Source organism: Zingiber officinale, chromosome 4B (assembly GCF_018446385.1).
Source record: "Zingiber officinale cultivar Zhangliang chromosome 4B, Zo_v1.1, whole genome shotgun sequence".
NCBI lineage: Eukaryota > Viridiplantae > Streptophyta > Magnoliopsida > Zingiberales > Zingiberaceae > Zingiber > Zingiber officinale.
The window spans coordinates 140,557,409-140,576,257 of record NC_055993.1 but is presented as its reverse complement, the minus strand read 5'-3'; the positions used below and the strand labels follow the sequence as shown (position 1 = coordinate 140,576,257).

Genomic DNA, 18,849 nt, shown 5'->3' with positions numbered 1-18,849 from the left:
GCTGTTCTTGCAGCTTCTGATTCAAGTGATAGGTCAAAAGACAAAACACTTGATCAAAAGGTAAACATATGTTCAATTTTCCTGTTAAGTTCTGCATGCTGAATTATCATATATATATTTGTTTTTGCACAGACTCTTCGTCGCCTTGCACAAAATCGTGAAGCTGCTAGAAAAAGTAGACTAAGGAAAAAGGTATGCCATCTATATCCTTGCTGCAAGTTTTTATGCTGTTCTCTAGATGCAAATTCTCTAGATATTAACACAGAAGAACGTTTACACAAACATGTGATTTCTCTCTTCTTTATTTGTTGCAAAACATAATTTCACTTTGCAAAATAGTTGTTTTTAACCAGTTATAATTTTAGTAAACTGTTTTACTACTATTAACCGGTTCTCTCCTTGTTACAAGGCTTATGTACAACAACTAGAGAATAGTAGAGTAAAGCTGACTCAAGTTGAGCAGGAGTTTCAACGAGCTCGTCAGCAGGTATTCTCCTTGACCATCCTCATCTCAATTTGTTCAGATTTGCTAGTTTTTCCCATTTGCAGGGTATTTTTATCTCTAGCTCAGGAGATCAATCACATAGCATGGGTGGGAATGGTAATTCTTTTTGCATGGCAGTTTGTTCTTTTATTTAAATCATGATCGGCCTTGTTCGTAACATAGAAATGAAAAGCTGATAGTTTTACTTTAGTGAGAACATTTGTTTCACCCTGCAGGGGCATTGGCTTTCGATGTTGAATATGCACGATGGCTCGAAGAACACAATCGGCAGATAAATGAACTGCGGGCAGCAGTTAATGCCCATGCGAGTGAAAATGATCTGCGTGTTACCGTCGATAGTATCCTCACACACTATGAAGAAATATTTAGGATCAAGGGCGTCGCTGCCAAGACAGACGTCTTTCACATGTTATCTGGGATGTGGAAGACACCAGCTGAAAGGTGTTTCCTATGGCTTGGGGGTTTCCGATCGTCTGAACTTCTAAAGGTATGATTCGTTTTGTTTCCGTACACATTATTTTTGCTACTTCGAGTTTAATTCAATGTGCTATAATGTTGCAGTTACTTGCAAATCAGCTCGAACCTCTAACAGAGCAGCAATTGATGGGGATATGCAATCTCCAGCAGTCGTCGCAACAGGCTGAAGACGCTCTCTCTCAAGGGATGGAGGCCTTACAGCAGTCCCTAGCAGAAACATTGGCTGGGTCTCTTGGCCCCTCTGTATCATCAGGAAATGTCGCAAATTACATGGGTCAGATGGCTATGGCTATGGGAAAACTTGGAACTCTCGAGAATTTTCTTCGCCAGGTATGAGACCGGCCGTAGAGATTTTAGGACATGCCAGTGAATCTGTTATGGATGGAAGTAGTTTTGTATCGATTTTTCATGGAAGTTGAAATCATAGTTAATAGAAGACTTACATCCTTTTCATTTACTTATGCAGGCTGATAATCTGCGGCAGCAAACCTTACAACAAATGCATCGAATCTTGACGACCAGACAGTCTGCTCGGGCACTTCTTGCCATAAACGATTACTTCTCGCGTCTTCGTGCCTTGAGCTCCCTCTGGCTTGCTAGGCCTAGAGAGTGACAAGCTCCATGTATTTGCTTCAGGCAGCTCCAGGCTTCCTGGCTCGATCTACCGACATTTCGATGGTTTCAGTAGATTCCTAGCTCTAGCAGTATTGATGGATGGATGGAACGAGGGAGCGCTGAGAGACTCAATGGAGTTAAATCAGATCTTGTATAGCGATCATAGTCCCATTATCGTGCCGTGTAACTTTTGAGAGGCAAAAACAAATGTGCTAATGTCTTCTCAGGTGAATAAGATTAAGGATATCTGATGGAATAGTGATTTATTGGTGATGACTCGTAAACAATGACTCTGCAACATCTGTGATATCGATATCCTGATTCCTCTTTGTATGGGTGTTTTGAAACTCGGATCAAGGGTTGAATTAATTAGCCTCAGGAACTTGATTTCTCTAGTTGAATCGGTTAGGGTGGTTTTATTATTTCAACCTGATTGAATTTGCTCTTGCTTTTTTAGTTCAATCATTTGCTCTTGATTTTCAGAGCCAGAAGTGGTTTTCTGTACCTCGATTTGGATCTTGAGATCAAGAAGATATTCGAGGGTGTTTTCACGAGCTCGAGCTAATTGAAAGCACCGCACAAGGGTGTTTTCTGAATTGACCATTGTGTGCGTTTCCTGATTATTTTGATGATCGGTGAAAAATTTTCATAAAAGTTGATCAGTCACTCCAAGGATAATCAATGAAACTAATTGAGATTATCAATCTTGAAACATAGTTCACAGCATCGTATACAAAAGCACCATGCAAACACATAATTTCAACATGAATGCAGGATATTAATGGAAAAGGTTCACCACATTAATTATTTAACTGTCAAATATCGTAAGCAGCATCTAATCCCCATTCTCTTCTATAAACAAGAAGTCAGTATCAAAAGGTTAGATACTACCTAGAGAGTTTCGGTTTTTGAAGTTTTGGCACACGATAACTGACTATATATTTAAAGACGAGTACTAGGATCATTATGTTTTTAACTTAGGGAACGAACAGCTCATCCCTCAGGCAGCATTTCCTCCTATACATGCTTCATCTAATCAAACAACCAGAAACAGATAGTGCCATCAGCTAGAAGCCCAGTGAAAATAGTTGCATATGTTCCTCCTTGTTGCGGTCCAATTGCCGCACGCAAAGAAAGATTTTCCTTGAGTTGGTCCGGGCTTGCGGACAAAGCATTCTCTGCTAAGTACCCCACAGTAGCATGTATGTTTCTCCTTCCGACTGGTGTCTACAAAGGGACGAGAGGGGATGAGAGCAGCTGCTGGTTCTCTTGGCTTCTGTGCTTGTTGGTTTTGATCAGAGAAAAGATTCAAGGAATTGGTAATGGAGAACTTGAAGCCCCTATCCATGAGATGGACAAGAAGGCGTGCAGTGTTACAGGCGTCATCAAGGCCACAGTGCGGACGACCCTCCCATGTCAAGCCAGCAAGCTCGACAGCTTTCTTGAGATTGCAGTGGACACCAAACATTTCCCGAAATGGAAGCTTTAGGTTGACCCACCTGCACAAGAATTCAACGTAAGCTAGTAAAAAGTGTGTGCATCAGTTTGAGGTCAATAATAATGAAATATTTTACTTGCTGATGACTTGCTAGAAACAAATTCAACAAATATCAATTAGAAACCAGGCAACAAGTTTTCGGCTTCAGCTTGTCCATGATGCTGGAACCTCATGAAGCACACAAGCATTATTTCTAGAGATCGAAGCAAGGGATGCATCCTTTGCCTGGAAGTGATTTCGACAGAAAGGGAGCCTAAAACATAAGCTAGTAAAACCCAAACAGAATTGAGGTCAGCAAACAAAACTGCATAAACATTTGTCTAGCACAATTATTGCTCACCAAAGGAAACATGCTCTACTATGTTGAGTAATAAGATATTCAACTTAAAGGAAGATTGTGCTTTGCAAACACAGGAAAGTACAATGATATTACCTGTCAAAGTAGGGAGGTTTCCTGATCTTTTTAAATTTGCATTCAGATTCTAACATGACACGGCAATCCCAGTCAGACCACGTGACTACTGCAAAGCTTTTGTGCTTGATTCCTTTCTTTTCCAGCCATTTGTCATGCATGATTAGAGCTTCACTTAAAGGAACACCTCTGTCTACCTGAAAGTCCATGGGAGAAGTGAAGTTATAACTTTAATTTCAGTTTCAGTAAAATAGGAGCCAAAACATTTTACAGTAGAATATTTTTCTCCCAAGTAGCACATACAAAATTTGTCTCACATTATGGTTTGATAGCACAAAATTTGTTGAAATATAACAAAGTGCTAAAAAGTTAAATAATACAGTTTTGGCATCAACAGATGACCTCATCTGCATCATAATGGCGCAGTAGGTTTCCTTTTGGTGAGCAACAAATAAGACACAAAAGAATACCCACAGAACTATTACAAAAAATGTAATGGTTGTGAAAAATTTAAACCATAGGAAACAGGAACTGATGGTATCTGATTCTCACTCCAACACAACAGCTGTGGAGGAGACAAAAGAATATGCCTGCAGAAAACTAAATGGTGTATTATGGTTCAAGTGTACATAAAAAGCAATCAGAAACAATAAATCCTGCCTTCAGGCTCAAAGTTGCTCCTCTGAAGCAAAGGATTTGCCAACAAAACTAGGAACCAACATCACCCACATTCTAGGTCATTCTAGACAAAAGGAAACTCAGATCCTTACAAATAAATAAATAAATAAAATCAATAGGTAGAAGGCAACATCACCAGCAAGGCACCAACTATGCTAAGTCTACAAATAAGAGAGTTAAGCCCAAGATTTTCTTGACCATCTGAATTAATGGTCCAATCATTGGCTATATGGCACAATTTATACTTTCTCATGAATCATGCTTAGAAGCAAATATGGAGCCATCATTAAACCTCCTCCAGAAGGAACTCCAGTTGCAGATTTAGAAGCAAGTTTGAATATTTAGAAAAAAGATGGCGTATAGATCTAGTTTTTTAAAATAAATAATGAAGAAAAAACTGCACAAATATGTTAAACTCCATCAGAAGACTGTAGAGGAAAAGGTCAAGGCAAGGGTGGTGGTGGCATGGGAGGACAACAGGCTCATCTTTCAGACTTTGTTTCTCAAAGTGAAAATCCATTGAGGAAGTCCAGGTTCTCAGACAGTTGATGCTTAGTCTTCTCTTCTCATTCAAAAGCTTCCACTAATTCTTCTAGTCAGCCTTTTACACCTCCAGACCTCATTTCTTACCTCTTGCTTTGCTCAGTTATGGATACAACCCAATAATTCAAGTGTATTTTTTCCTCAGGTTTAGGGGTTTCCAAATAAGATGGGTGGTGATTCCACTTCATAATCGTCTTATAATCTCATTTCTAGTAACGATAAAGTAAGTATAGTTGAAGATTCTTTTCTTATTCCTCAACAGAAGATTTACAATGTAAGGTCACTTTTTTTATCCCATTCTGTGTTTTACAGGAAAAGGGTAGTTATTGGGTATGGTAGCTTGCATGATGACAGATTATCTAGATTAGAATATTCGAGGAACAAGTAATGCAGTAATGAACACTTCTTTTAAACAAGAAATAAAATAGGATATAGGGCATTATGTTTTTCTTATGCTAAGAGATTTTATCTGTTTATTCATAAATGTGATGTTCATGAGTATGCTAATTGTACACATATCTTTATTCAAGTCATGGCGATAAAAGCTATAATCCAGTTTCCCTTATTAATTTGGGTATAGGCAGAAAGCAAGTAGGATCACTTCTACAACTTAATGAAGTTGGTAAAGAGTTGAATATTTCTTATGCATGCTAAGATGGAGTCTTCTAATGCCTTAATAAGTTTCACAAGTTCAGTATTATAATCATATTGTCTCAAAGCTGCCAACAAAGCAGCGTAGATGCTACAGACAAAGCCATCTAGATCACATAATGTTCATTCCATCACTTTGCAAGCAAATTGACAATATTGATTATATTGATGATGTAGTGTTGACAAGGAATAACAAAGAGGGAATGTTATGCTCAAAAGATATCTTGCCCATGAATTTAAAACTAAGAATTTTGAAAAATTACAAAACTTCTGAGGTATTGAAGTAGCTCAATCTCTCAAAGGTATAGTCCCTTCCACAGCAGAAATGTTTTATTTGCAAATGGACATCAGCAAACACGCTTGTTGACCATGACCATGGGTTACACAAGGGTGACGAGATTCAGGTGGATAGATGACAATATAAGCAACTTGTACGTTGATGAATTCATCTATCACATACTTGTCTAAACATTACATATTCAGTATGATTAGAATAGTTTCTATGACTAAATGGAAGCATCATATTTCACAAGTGAACATTAACGGTAACCACCAAAATGTGTTCCCTGTGAACGAATTAAATCTATCCTAAATACAAGCCTTAATCAAATTAAGTATGCATGCCAAAAGATGAAGAGCATTTATAACTTGTACAATATGGTATTCGTAACATAATGAGATGCAGTAAATACAGTTTACATTGAAATATTTGAACTTCATTGTGTCAGAATAACATAAATAAACTGTATTGAGAATGTAGAACAAACCATAAAAATAAATTAAAAGGGAGGAAACCAATACCTGAATTTGCTGAATCCCAGTAAGCTCCTTGCAGAAATCAGTAAGGTGTTGGTGATATGCAGGCCGCACATATGTTTGGAAAAAAGCTTCTAGTTGGCCAGTTGCACTGTTGACTAGCACAGAGGGGAACTCAATGATCTCTTGTGGATGCAGATTCCTTTCTTTGTCGCAAGTGGCCTCAAAGTCAATAACCACGAAGTACTGAAATTCTTGTATGTAACCTTTATACGGATATGGTTGAGAAAACATGTTGACTGTTGGCATATAACTAAATCTGTTTTCAATAGGATATGAATAATTCAGGTTTATTGGATAGATATTGTTCTCAAAGGCATTCAGGTGGACTTGTTGCATCATCAAAAAATCAGGAGAGACAAATGGTGGTGGATATGTTTCTTGTCTATAGAATGGTCCATTGTAACCTTGATTTACCATTGCATAAGGCTCCCAGATCACTGAGCTATTTTTATTCATAAAATCATAAATGGTTGCATCCTTCCTATCTTTAGGCTCGACAATACATTTAATAAATGGCCCATTTTCTTTAGAATTAGATTGAGATGCAGCATCTTCGGGGCATCCTTGGGATGCCTCATTGTTTCCTTGCATTTGAACTGCATGTCAATAAGATAATAAGCAATAGGCAAAGTGGCATATGCTAAACATTAGTAGTCGAAAATTAATATTCCTGTGAGTTAAAAATTAAACTAGAAGTTTTGTAGACAAACATGTGTAATAGTACCAAAACCATTTTCATACTAAATGTTTCTATATTAGCTTGTAGGAGTGTTACTCATATATATATATATGAGGAGAGACAAACTTATAGAGACTTTGGCATCTTGTAATATAATGCCTCTTTGCATGAATAACTCATAAGTGTGCTAGGTGTGGACTGTGGAGTGATTTCGAGATGGATGACCTTCCAAAATGCTCCTCACCTTGATGTCAAATTTTAGCATAGGACAAAACTATGAAGCCTATAGCATGAGAAGTTAGACAAAGATGACTATATCCCGATATTTTCAATCTAAGTAGGTGATGAAAAAAATGATATACCTAATCCAAGGGTAGTCTGCATCATTGTATAGTCACCAATAGGTTCCATATGTTAATGATTAGTTATAATTCTGTGTTATAAGTTAGACTTAGGTTTTGATGGTGATGACAACTCCTAGGCGAGTGAGATTGTGACACCCTAGTCAAGTCTCACTTGGTGAGTTTTAGGCAAATGAAGAAGTTTTACAAGCTAACATGAGTGGAGAATCGTTGTTAACTTTGAGCTAGTGGTAAGTATGACAAATTAAGGGTTATTTCACATGGAGGAATTGAGAGAAATATTTAACATAAAATATAAGTAGGATAATTGAAATGGAGAAGAGCATCAAGTGTTCTTTGTGATCGCAAAGTACATCGAAAATTTAAAGAGAAATTCTACAAAACGGCAGTTAAACTTACTATGTTATATGGAGCTGAATGTTGGACTATAACTCGAGCACGTGAGCAAAAGATGAAAGTTGTTGAAATGAGAATGTTAAGGTGAATATGTGGATACACGAGGATCGATGGGATAAGTCGAAATTGCACTTATTGAGGGGAAATTTTGAGAGACGCTTAAAAAGGTACAAACATGTACTTGGATTATCAATAAATGCTCTAATTAAGCGTTGTGAAACTATGACAAATATGCATGCAAGAAAGAGGAAGACAAAAAAGACTTGGTTAATGATATAATAGAAGATAAAGCTCAATAGTGTAGAAGGATTCATATAGCCGACCTCACGTAGTGGAATAAGGTTTGGCGGTTGTTGTTGTTGTTGTTCACTTACCTAATTGGGTCGTGATAATTTCTAAATCACCAAAAGTCATGGGAAAGACAAAGTGAAATCACAGCAACAATGTGACAAAGCGATCATGTTTTAGTCACTTAATATGATGATCAACATATTCATGCTCACTCACTACCATAAAATTATTTTGAATAGTATTGAAAATAGTTAATTGCTTCAAAGATCTGATCTACAGAGAGTAACATAATAGGATAAAGATTCTAACAATGCAAACATCAATGAGCAGAAAAAGGAGCAACATGGAAGTTTCGAAACATGCAGAAACTCTTATATTAGTATTCTATCAAAAAAAACACATTTTGATACATCAAATCGCAATATCGCAACCCAGCGAATAGTGATCATAAAAGAGCCATCTTTCAAATCACAGCGAGCAGCATCGACCATATCCCTGACTACCCCACAACGACAACCCTCCAGATCGACCACTGAACACGAAACAGCAACGATCCCGACCCGACACCCAAACGAGAATTAAAAAAAAACGATGCAGGAAAGAGAAGGGGATACGCTACCTTCGGCCGCCGGATCAATCATGATCCCCGAGGAAGATATGTCCCGCCAGAGCACAGATCAGATTCTGCTCCCCATCGCTCGACCTAAATCCCACCGAAATCGTAACCAAATCAAAATCCAGAAACCTAAAGATCGGCGGTACACAAAGAAGAGCAAATCGGGCTTCAATTTGTAGGTGAAATGGAGGGGAGATCGGATCTGGGTCGGCTCCGATGCGCCGTTCTTACATGTGCGTGAAAGACCCGGTAGAGAGACGAGCAACCGGCCTCCTGCGCACAGCTGGGTCGCGCTTCTGCGATATAAGACGAGCCCGTGCCTTAAGGATCCACTGTTCCTTCATCAACGCCGGACACTTTCGCAACCCCAACACAGAGTGCGTGGCAATACATCATTGGCCGAATTATTTATTTGCTGTCATGGAGTTCGCAAAAGTACTCGCTGACCGGAAGCATGAAGAGTAGGGCCCACGCTACTCTCAATCGTTTTCAATGATTTCTTACGCGGTTCTGGTTCGCCTACGTTGTTGCAAGTGGATAAATCATCGTAAGATATTAAATCCTAAGGTCAGTATTGAAAATTGTGTGGAGATGGAGGACAAAGCTTGTAGGGATCCGAAGGAAAGTTCCAGCCGTTACGATTCCAAAGCGGTGACTTGGAGAAGACCCAACGAGCGTAACGGTCATTCAATACTAATGTGGATATGACCCCGTTGGGAACCACATTCCTATATTTTGGATTTTGGATTTGTAGAAAATTTCACTTTGGCCCTCTAAAGTTTCAGTTTTTTTGTTCACGTGATCGTCTATAGGTTTGATAATCATTTCATTCGATTCTCCCCTTTTAAACTTTCTCGGATCAAGACCACTCGACTTGATAAAAAAAAAAAATTAATGGGTAATATTGAGCCTGAAATTACTAATCCGACTTCATAAAAATTTTCCATCAATCATTAAGATAAATCTAAAAGCGTTCATAGTGGACAGTCTAAGAGTTTAACATCCTTTAATTACGTGTATCATTTGAAAAAAAAAATCCTATGAATTCATTATAGCTGAGATTCGAACTGTGGAAGATCACTCACTTAACGAAGATAATTGGAGAGGTAAAATGAAAATGTCCTCTTTTTTTAAAGTGATTTTAATATTACTTTATAGGTTTTTTTTATAAAATTATGTTAAATGATGGGAGCAGTTTGAAATTTGTCCTAATTAACCAACCAAAATTTTATTGGTTCACTAATGGTGATTTGGGTTCAGGATTTGGGAACGGCGCTGTTCCGCCGGCGGCGGCAGCGGCGGCTCTTACAACTACAATCCCTCCTCCAATTTGCGCCGCCGTATGGAGCCGCGCTACGTGCAGCGAGATGGACTCCATATGACGGTGGCAGCGCGCGCACAGGGTAGTCGCCGGGGCCTTTTAATTAATTGCTTCCCCTGCAATCGCCGACGCTTGCCGATCACATAGCATCAATTCAATATTCATCGACCAATACACTGATCTCTTATTAATTTTTCTATTCTTACAGTATTTAAACGGAACGATTATTGACTGTTCATTTGTGAATTCTCAAGCATTGTCATCGTCCTCGTGGTCGTCGAGCTTCCAGAGCCCGCCGGCGTCCTCGGCCATGCTCTTGTTCTTGGGGACCCACCACGAGTCCGGGACGAGGTACTCGTCCTTGAGCGCGCCGGTGCTTTTGTTCACGAAGGAAATGTCGCGGTCGATGGCGAGCTTGAAGCCGGATTTGCTCCCGGGCTGAGCGCCGGCGACGCCGTGAAGGTAGCACTCGAGGTTGTGCCACGTGGTGAGGTCGCCGGGCCTCTTGAGGTAGGGCGAGCTGCGGGTGTCGATGGGGAGCTCGACTCCGACGTCCGTATACGGGAGGATGGGGTAAGCGGGGACGACGTCGAGGGCGTTGCGGACGCGGAGGAGGTGGAGGTCAGGAAGGACGGCGAAGAGCTTTTTGAACTCGAAGTCGCCGACTCGGGGACTAGCGAAGAGGAAGCCCGTGACAGGACAAGAGGAGGCAGAGGAGGAGGAGGAAGGGCGGTTGAAAGCGTTGACTACGATGTCGACGGCGTTGAGGGTGGCGACGGCGGCGCCGAGGCTGTGGCCGGTGACGGTGATGCTCATCTGCTCGTCTTTGAATTGGTCGACCAAACGTCTCACTTCCTTCAGCACCTGCATCAGATCAGATCCGCTTTAAATTTACAAAAACGCCATCGAACAGTTTAGGATTATTTCACTTCGCACCGAGCTTTCTTTTTAATTACATACCCAAAAGTCTTAGATTATCACAATAATCCCCACGATATTCACAATTGAAACAGTTAATCTATGAAAAAGCCATCGAAATGGTTGTCCTTTTAGTCCTTTTTCAATCAAACAATTTTAGGAAAAAGACACGAAAAAAGTCAAGAATTCAAAGTTAATTTCCAGTAAACAAATATGTTTTATTATTATTATTATTATTATTATTATTATTATTATTATTATTACCTGATCTCGAGCGCTGGTCTTGTTGTACCGTGACGTGGAGTCGTAGGAGGTGTAGACGGAGAGCCAACCGCGGTGCACTAGCGGCGCGGTGGTGCCGAGCAGCTCCGGCGCCTCCGCCATCGTGAAGTCCAAGTTGTCCACCCACTCGAGCGGCAGCAACGTCCCCCGCCAAGCCACCACCACGTCCCTCCGCCCCAGCGCCGCCGCCCCTGCGTCGGTCGCCACCGCCACGAAGCCCATCCAGTTCGAGCTCTTGCTCCACGGCTCCCGCGACAGCGACCGCAGCATCAGCGCCTCCGGAAGCTCCACCCCCGACGTCGCGTAGAAGAACCGCGTCACCCGGTACATCCCCGCCTGCCCCTGCGTCGCCGCCGAGTTCGACAGAACGTCCGCCCGCGCGTGCCTCGGCGCCCCCGCGAACCGAGACTTCCGCTCCCGGATGAACCCGTCGTACACCGCCTGCGCCAGTTCGCCGTACGCCACCAAAGTCCGCCGGAGATCGACGTCCAGCGGCGACAGCAGGCCCTTCCACCCGTCCCGCCCCTGCAGCTCCCGCCACCTCGCCGCGATGCTCCCCGTTTGCCCCGCCATCACCACTTCTCCTCTCTCGCAAAACGCACTGTATATGCTCGACCTATCGCCTCAACCAAATCAAAGCAGAGCATTATATATATTTATCGATCCAATCATTGGCGGAAACTTGCACGGTTAAAGATCCTACGCCAAATCCATCTCTTTGCCGTGAAATTCATGTAATTAATGGAAGGCGATGGACCATGTCTGCAAGATCTGACTAAGCAAGCATGGTTGCAGTGGCCATCAATATCCGCGTGCAGTTCTTGGAGGATGATTAATTAAGATCGATCTTTGTCGTCTTCTTCGAATTGAGGATGCTTGTGGCGGTAAAGATCGAACGCCGCAAGGTTTGCCAAGCGAGATATAGAAATTCAGGGAAGTGGATTACGTGGAATATCATGACTCAACTGGGAGTTGAAGAAAAGTTGGCGTGTAAGCATCGCTTCTGGTTGTAGCAATCCAGCAAACAGCTGGTCGGCGTTAAAGTTAAAATATACAACTGAAAGTATAAATACTTTTAAGCAAGATTTTATATTGAAAATAACTGTGATTAAATAATATCAGATATTAAAATAATAAAAGAAAATTGTTGATACAGAGGTGTGAGCTACCTCGAGAGTGAGGTTTCCAATTATTTATTCAGTTACTTGCAAATATATTTAGAGCTTTAAAAGTTGAAAAAAAAATCCACTTAATTAAGAAATAAGTTCAGAAAAACAAAAAATGAATATCACATTCATAGTCATTAATTGTGAGTAGAATAGATTAAAGCCATAATAATTAATTCACTCTATAAGTAATGAATTTTGAAGAAAAAATAAAACAATTTAATTGAAAGGGATCGAATGATCGATCTTCTTGAGCTCATCGACCAGTAAAGAGAGTTGACGATGTTAATTAACACCGTAATCTTAATATTAATTAGATGTTATAACATTTTAATATTAAAATTAACTATTTATGAGTCCTACTATCTATTTATTTATTTATTATTCTTTATATTTAATTTTTTATTTTTAAATTATTTTATATAAAATCCACTCATTAATCTCATATTCATTTTAATATTAATATTAATTAATTATGAGTCCTACTATGTATTTATTTATTTTTATTCTTTATATTTATTTTCAAATTATTTTATATAAAATCTTCTCATTAATCGTATTTAAGGAATTAAACTGTTAATGTGTGGAAGTTTTAGCATCCATTCATATTGATTTATAATATCATTTAGATGTTATGACAACTATATATTAACACTGGATGCTCTAAATAATATCAGATATTAAAATAATAAAAGAAAATTGTTGATTAAGAGGTGTGAGCTACTTTGAGAGTAAAAAACAATTCATTTAATTAAGAAATAAGTTTTGAAAAACAGAAAATGAATATCATATGTTTTTTTTTTATTTAAGGTATCTTTCACAGTCATTAATTGTGAGTAGGATAGATTAGAGCCATAATAATTAATTCACTCGATAAGTAATGAATTTTGAAGATAAAAATAAAACAATTTAATTGAAAGGGATCGATCTTCTTGAGCTCATCGACCAGTAAAGAGTGTTGACGATGTTAATTAACACCATAATCTTAATATTAATTAGATGTTATAACATTTTAATATTAATATTAACTATTTATGAGTCATACTATCCATTTATTTATTGATTATTCTTTATATTTATTTTTTTATTTTAAATTATGTTATATAAAATCCACTCATTAATCTCATATTCATTTTAATATTAATATTAATTATTTATGAGTCTTACTATCTATTTATTTATTTATATTCTTTATCCTGTCGGGAATCTGAGAAGATGAAAATGTTAGAATAACATGGCTGGAATGTTGACCGCATCTCCATGATTGTCTTTTGTGTTGACAAAGTTATCGTAGGGCCTTTGGTCAACAGTACCTGTAGCCAGCCACCGGGGCCCTATGATGATAAAGTCATTGTTACATTTCCATATTAACATGAAGTAGTACTCAATTTTATCTTTAAATTAATGCCCGTTGGTGCTCCAAAAGTACCTTTTCGGAATCCCGGAGAGGAAGATGCAACTTGGGTTGAGTTATAGTGCGACTTGTCAGACATATTGGGTCATATGAAATTTACCCGTTTTCTCCCCCGATCGAGATATCTTCCGTTTCACCTAATAAATATTGTATTGAGGGAAGCATCAATCATTCGGAGCGTAAAGTGTAATTAGATCAATTTATTTATATTTGCATTTTGGGATCCATATTATCAATTAGGAAGATTTATGGTTCACTTGGAAAAATAAATGATCCAGTGGTAAAGGTGGGACCCGCCTTGTAGAAGGTCATCGCCACGTGGAGGGTCATAGTTAAAGTGGTCAATGTCCTGGGCACTCGTCCGATCGGGCGAACCACCTTCCCGGTCGGCATGAAGAGTAGCCGATCCGACACTTTGATAGCTCGACCAAATACTGAGCTTCCGACGCTCAAAAAGCTCAAGCATGGAAGGACAAGGGTCGAGCGGTCGTCTCACTCGGTTAAACGGTGGGCGTAGCCCCGACCAAGCAGGCAGGGCTCCCTCGCTCGACAAGACGGAGCCGAACAGTGGACCATTAGCCGAGCGGATGCTCGGCCCGGCCACGATATCGCCCGGACAATATTGGACTGGCCGAGTGACTCTCCCGCTCGGCCCAATAACGGACAAAAAGAGCAGTTGGGAATATCTTCATAATGACCTGTGTCACCGACAGGCGGCATGGTCAGACAAAGAATCGTACGGTGGAAGCTTCCACTGTCACGGTAGGGATATGCTCAGGCTGTTAAGGTATGGCGTCAGACACACTTTTCTGACACATCCTTTCAAAGTATGCTCTGAGAAGCGTGCACATCTTGGAAAGCGTGCACGCGCCTCTCAAGAGCCCTATATAAGGACCCCCAGACTTCGACGGAGGTAGGTTCACTCCTACTGTAGCTACAGTTACGTTGTTGCTTTTTTCTCTTCTCCACTTCTTTCACTTGCCGCCGGTGATTGACTTGAGTGTCGGAGGGCCATCGCCAGGGAACCCCCTCCCTAGCTCAGCACTAACGACTTGTGGTTGCAGGCTTAGCTCGTTGGATGCCCACGTCATCCTCAGTCTATATCCAGTCAACGTGAGCGCTATCTCCCCAGCGTCCGTCGACTCGACTCTCAGACATGATCAAATTTGACGCTGTCTGTGAGAACACACCTGCATCCAAGCCGAGAAGATGGAAGAAGCTGGACGACTTCACACCGTGACGCTCACTTAGGAGGAGCTCGGCACGCTCATACAAGCATGAGCGGCAAAAATAGTCGAGCAGTAGCAGCAAAGAGCGTTGGCCGATCGGCTGGCGCAACATGCGACATCAGCCTCAGGAGGCCGAGCGGCGCAGGAAGACCGGCCTGAACAACTGTCCATCTGGGGACAGAATAAAGGGCCGACCGGCACGCAAGGGGAGGCCCCGCCCGCCCCGATACCATTCCACCGGGCTTTGTTCCAGATGCCCTTCGAGATCTCGCAAGCAAACCAAGACCGAAGTTCTTCGTCATATGAAGCGCCTATTCAGGACGCGAGGAAAGGCAAAGCGCCGAAAGCTGATTTGTCTCCCGAGCGGATCAACCGCGAATTCTCCGAGGCGATACTGCAAGATCCGCAACTGAGGCACTACACTCCTCTGGCGATTGGAGAGTACAACGGATCAACCGACCCGGATGACCATCTTGGTAAGTTCGACAATGTCGCTACTCTTCATCAATACACAGATGGAGTCAAATGTCGAGTCTTCCTCACTACATTATCAGGCTTGGCACAACGCTGGTTTCGTAGGTTGCCGGACGGGTTGATCCGGAGTTTTAAGGACTTCCGAACGGCTTTCCTCCACCACTTCGCGAGTAGCAGGCGCTATCAGAAGACAAACGTTAGTCTGTTCTCCATGAACTAAGGGCCAAGAGAGACTCTCCGAGCCTACATCCAACGCTTCAACCAGGTAGCGATCGATATTCCCTCGGTCTCGTCCGAGACCATGATGAACGCGTTCACACAAGGGCTCGTGGACGGGGACTTCTTCCGATCGCTCGTCAGGAAGCCACCCCGAGACTATGACCATATGTTGAAGAAGGCCAACGAATACATAAATGTGGAGGAAGCCCAGGCGGCCAGAAGGAAGGAAGCGCCATCAGAACCATCGGCGCCGGGCGAGCGAAGGTCGTCGACCAACCACCAGCCGCCAAGAGGGCCCTGAGCCAAAGGAGCACGACCACATCAGGAAGCAAGGCCACACGTCCTCGGATGAATCGGTAAGTTGCTTGCGATGTTGATCGAGTCATCGCGGCCCTGAAGGGTAGATGAGTGTGTTGGTGCAGCGGGGCCGGCAAGAGGGGAGAGGTGAATTGCCTGCAAAATAAGAATACCCTCCTCAAACTTTCAACTCTGAAATTATAGCAACAATAATAAGAAAATAAAATAAAGCAGAATGACAGAAAAGAAAGAAGACTCAGCAATTTTGACTTGGTTACAATCAAGAAGGTTGTTAATCCAAGGCGGTTGGAAAACACACTAGAAAAGTCTCCTTCTCTGAAGGCGAAGAAGTCTTTTACACACTAAAAGCTCTTACAATTTGCTAGGAAGTTGTTACAGAGTTGATTGATTATTTCCTAACTCCAGGAGCCTTTATATAGCTCCTGGAAAGTCTATCTCGAGTGTTGAAGGCGCCTTCAAGAGGGTTGAGGGTGCCTCCAAGAAGTTTGACCGAATAAATCTTTATCCAATTGCAAACGTTCATCTTTACTGGGTCTGAGGCGCCTCCATTGCCCTTGAGGGTGCCTCGGACTGGGTTTTAGGCGCCTCAAAGGGAATGGAGGCACCTCCAAGCCTGCAGGTAGCGCAGGAACCTTCAGCCCTTTGTTGAAGGCACCTCCAGCTAGCTTTTCAACTCCTTTTGACTTCTATTCATCTTCCGAAGCTCCGATTGCTTGGGTGATTCCGGCCAACCGAAATAGGGCTCACCCGAACTCACTTTCCGGCCTTCTCCTCGAGTAGGCTTCCGACCCAGCTTCTCGTCCCTCAAACGCCGTGCACGTTCTTCTCGTCCACCGGTGTACTTTTCCGCAGCTCTTTCGTCCTTCAGACGCACCGAGCCCGTCGGCTCCCTTCTCGTACCTTCCTTCTCGCTAGCTGCGTCTTCCGCTCGACATCCTGTGCTCCTAAGTTCCTGCACACTTAGACACAGGGATCAAATAATAAGCAGGACCTAACCTAACTTGGTTGATTACATCAAAACACTCATGGGGTCCAACAATCTTCCTCTTTTTGATATGCATCAACCCAAATTCAAGTTAGGGAAATAAAATAGATAAACAGTAATTTATAGAAATTAGTTAACTAACAGTTCAAGCATAAGGATTGTAATAGAATTTGCAACACAAGTTAAAAATAAATTTTAAGTAAAAAATAGTAAAAATTTCCCCTAAACTTGTACCTATCTTTCTCCCCCTTTGATCACAGCAAAAAAAAAAAGGGGGTAATAAATATCAAGAAAAAAAATTCAAGTAAAAAAATGATTTTTAAAATCCAAGTGCAACATTTTCAAAATGATTTCTAAGAAAAAAAATCCTTTTTTTAGTAACAAACATTTTTCTTAATAGAAAAAAATATTTTTGAAGAATTTTAGAAAAGATATTTGAAAAACTTTTTAAAGCATTATTTAATTCTAATTTTAATGCTTTTAACAGAAAGTTAATTAAACATTTTATTTCAATATTTTGACTTACAGGTCATAGCGAGGCACTAGGCCTTCTTGGTTATTGAAGCAACAACCACTTCCTTAGACAAAGTCTCATAAAGAAATTTTAACGTTTAATTTTCTCGCTGTAAGCTCTAACTTAAAAAAAATTAAACTAGCAAAGATTTTGGAACCCATTATAGGTTTCTTCCTATTGGATTTTTTAAGAACTTAGGGGGTACATAACTTTTGAGAACTTTTCTAAGTTGACCCTGGTATTTTCTAATATACCAATTCACTTTTCCATAAATTTTAATTTTTGATTTTGGAAATTTATTTAGGCACAGATGATCATTTTTCAATTTTTTAATTTCAATTTTTAATTTTTCATATTCTAATTTCAAATTATCATATATTTATAGGGGCATGCTTTTGCTAAGTTTAATTTTAATTCAGCATTTCCTTTTTCTAATTTTGCTAGATCTTTCATAAGCACTTTGATAAATTGAAAGGACTGAGTAGGGGTTAGAGCAAGTACCTTACTTACCTCACTTGGTGATGCTCCCCCTTCATCGTACCTTTCTTCTTCTGATGATCCTCTCCTTTCATCTATGCTCATCTCCGAGCTGGTTTATTCAAAAAGATGGTTGGCCATCAGTGCTAATCCCGAGAAGACTTCGACTTCAGATTTCGAGGATGAAAATTCATCCCATGTAGCCTTTAGACTCTTGCGTTTGGAGAACATCGATTTTCGAGACTTCTCCCTGTTCCTTTTCTTTAATTTAGGGCAGTCATCCTTGATGTGCCCTTCTTCGTTGCAGTTGTAGCATCGAACCGTCCTTTTGTTGTGTTGATACTTCTTCGACTGCGATATAAATTTATTAGTTTTAACAAATTTATTCAACTTCCTTACCAATAATGTCACTTCAGTTTTGTCGATTGACGTTTCAGAGTCAGGATCGTCCATCTCGGCTTATAGGGCAACATTGAGACTTGACTTCTCTTTAGGTTATGCAATTCTTGATTCATAAAGTTCAAATGTAGAGAATAAACTTTCTAAAGTACTTACCTCAAAGTCCTTAGAGATGTAGTAAGCATCTACTAAGGAAGCCCACTCTGGAGTTCTTGGGAAGGCGTTGAGCGCATACCGGATAGAATCTTGGTTCGTTACCGGTTCTCCGAGATTGGTCAGTTGAGTTATCAACTCCTTAATTCTCGCCTGGAGTTGCGCTACCTTCTCGCCGTTGTTCATCCAGAGATTCGTCAACTGAGTCCGGAGGATGTCGCGCCATGCTAACTTTGCTTCTGAGGTGCTTTCGTGGAGCTCCAGGAATTTTTCCCAGAGGTCTTTAGCGGAGTTGTAGCTTTCGATCCGACTTAGCTCCTGGGGTGGCAAGACGCTGAGCAGGTGGAACTCCGCCTTTCCGTTGGCCAGGAAATCGGCTTTCTCCTTCTTCGTATAGTTGTATTCTTCCTTGTCTTTGGGGGCTACAAAATCATATTT

The 18,849-nt window shown here is 40.9% G+C and overlaps 3 protein-coding genes across 4 annotated transcripts; 1 reads left to right on the top strand and 2 right to left on the bottom strand.

The window, feature by feature from the left end:
• Positions 1-7: 7 nt before the first annotated feature.
• On the top strand, positions 8-1,895 carry LOC121977189 (transcription factor TGAL1-like; the record flags this gene model as incomplete). The annotated part of the gene is given in 7 exon segments (XM_042529758.1): positions 8-60; positions 133-192; positions 410-487; positions 550-601; positions 721-992; positions 1,067-1,312; positions 1,449-1,895. Coding segments are annotated over 7 exon segments (908 nt in total), but the record flags the coding sequence as incomplete, so codon positions are not given.
• Positions 1,896-2,375: 480 nt separating this feature from the next.
• On the bottom strand, positions 2,376-8,917 carry LOC121977187 (3'-5' exonuclease eri-1-like). 2 transcript variants are annotated; one of them, XM_042529754.1, is made up of 5 exons: positions 8,774-8,917; positions 8,546-8,629; positions 6,181-6,794; positions 3,529-3,704; positions 2,376-3,096 (listed from the first exon to the last, which is right to left on the bottom strand). In XM_042529754.1, exons 2-5 carry the CDS (start codon positions 8,565-8,567, stop codon positions 2,661-2,663), a joined length of 1,248 nt encoding a protein of 415 aa, XP_042385688.1. In that variant the 5' UTR covers positions 8,568-8,629; positions 8,774-8,917; the 3' UTR covers positions 2,376-2,660. The 2 variants fall into 2 exon arrangements, with proteins under 2 accessions (XP_042385688.1, XP_042385689.1); XM_042529755.1 differs by having other exon boundaries at positions 8,546-8,845.
• A 1,093-nt stretch (positions 8,918-10,010) lies between these two features.
• Positions 10,011-12,005, bottom strand: LOC121977186 (phospholipase A1-II 7-like). Its single transcript, XM_042529753.1, has 2 exons — positions 11,046-12,005; positions 10,011-10,727 (listed from the first exon to the last, which is right to left on the bottom strand). The coding sequence occupies exons 1-2, from the start codon at positions 11,634-11,636 to the stop codon at positions 10,113-10,115; spliced, it is 1,206 nt and encodes a 401-aa protein (XP_042385687.1). The 5' UTR covers positions 11,637-12,005; the 3' UTR covers positions 10,011-10,112.
• Positions 12,006-18,849: the final 6,844 nt, after the last annotated feature.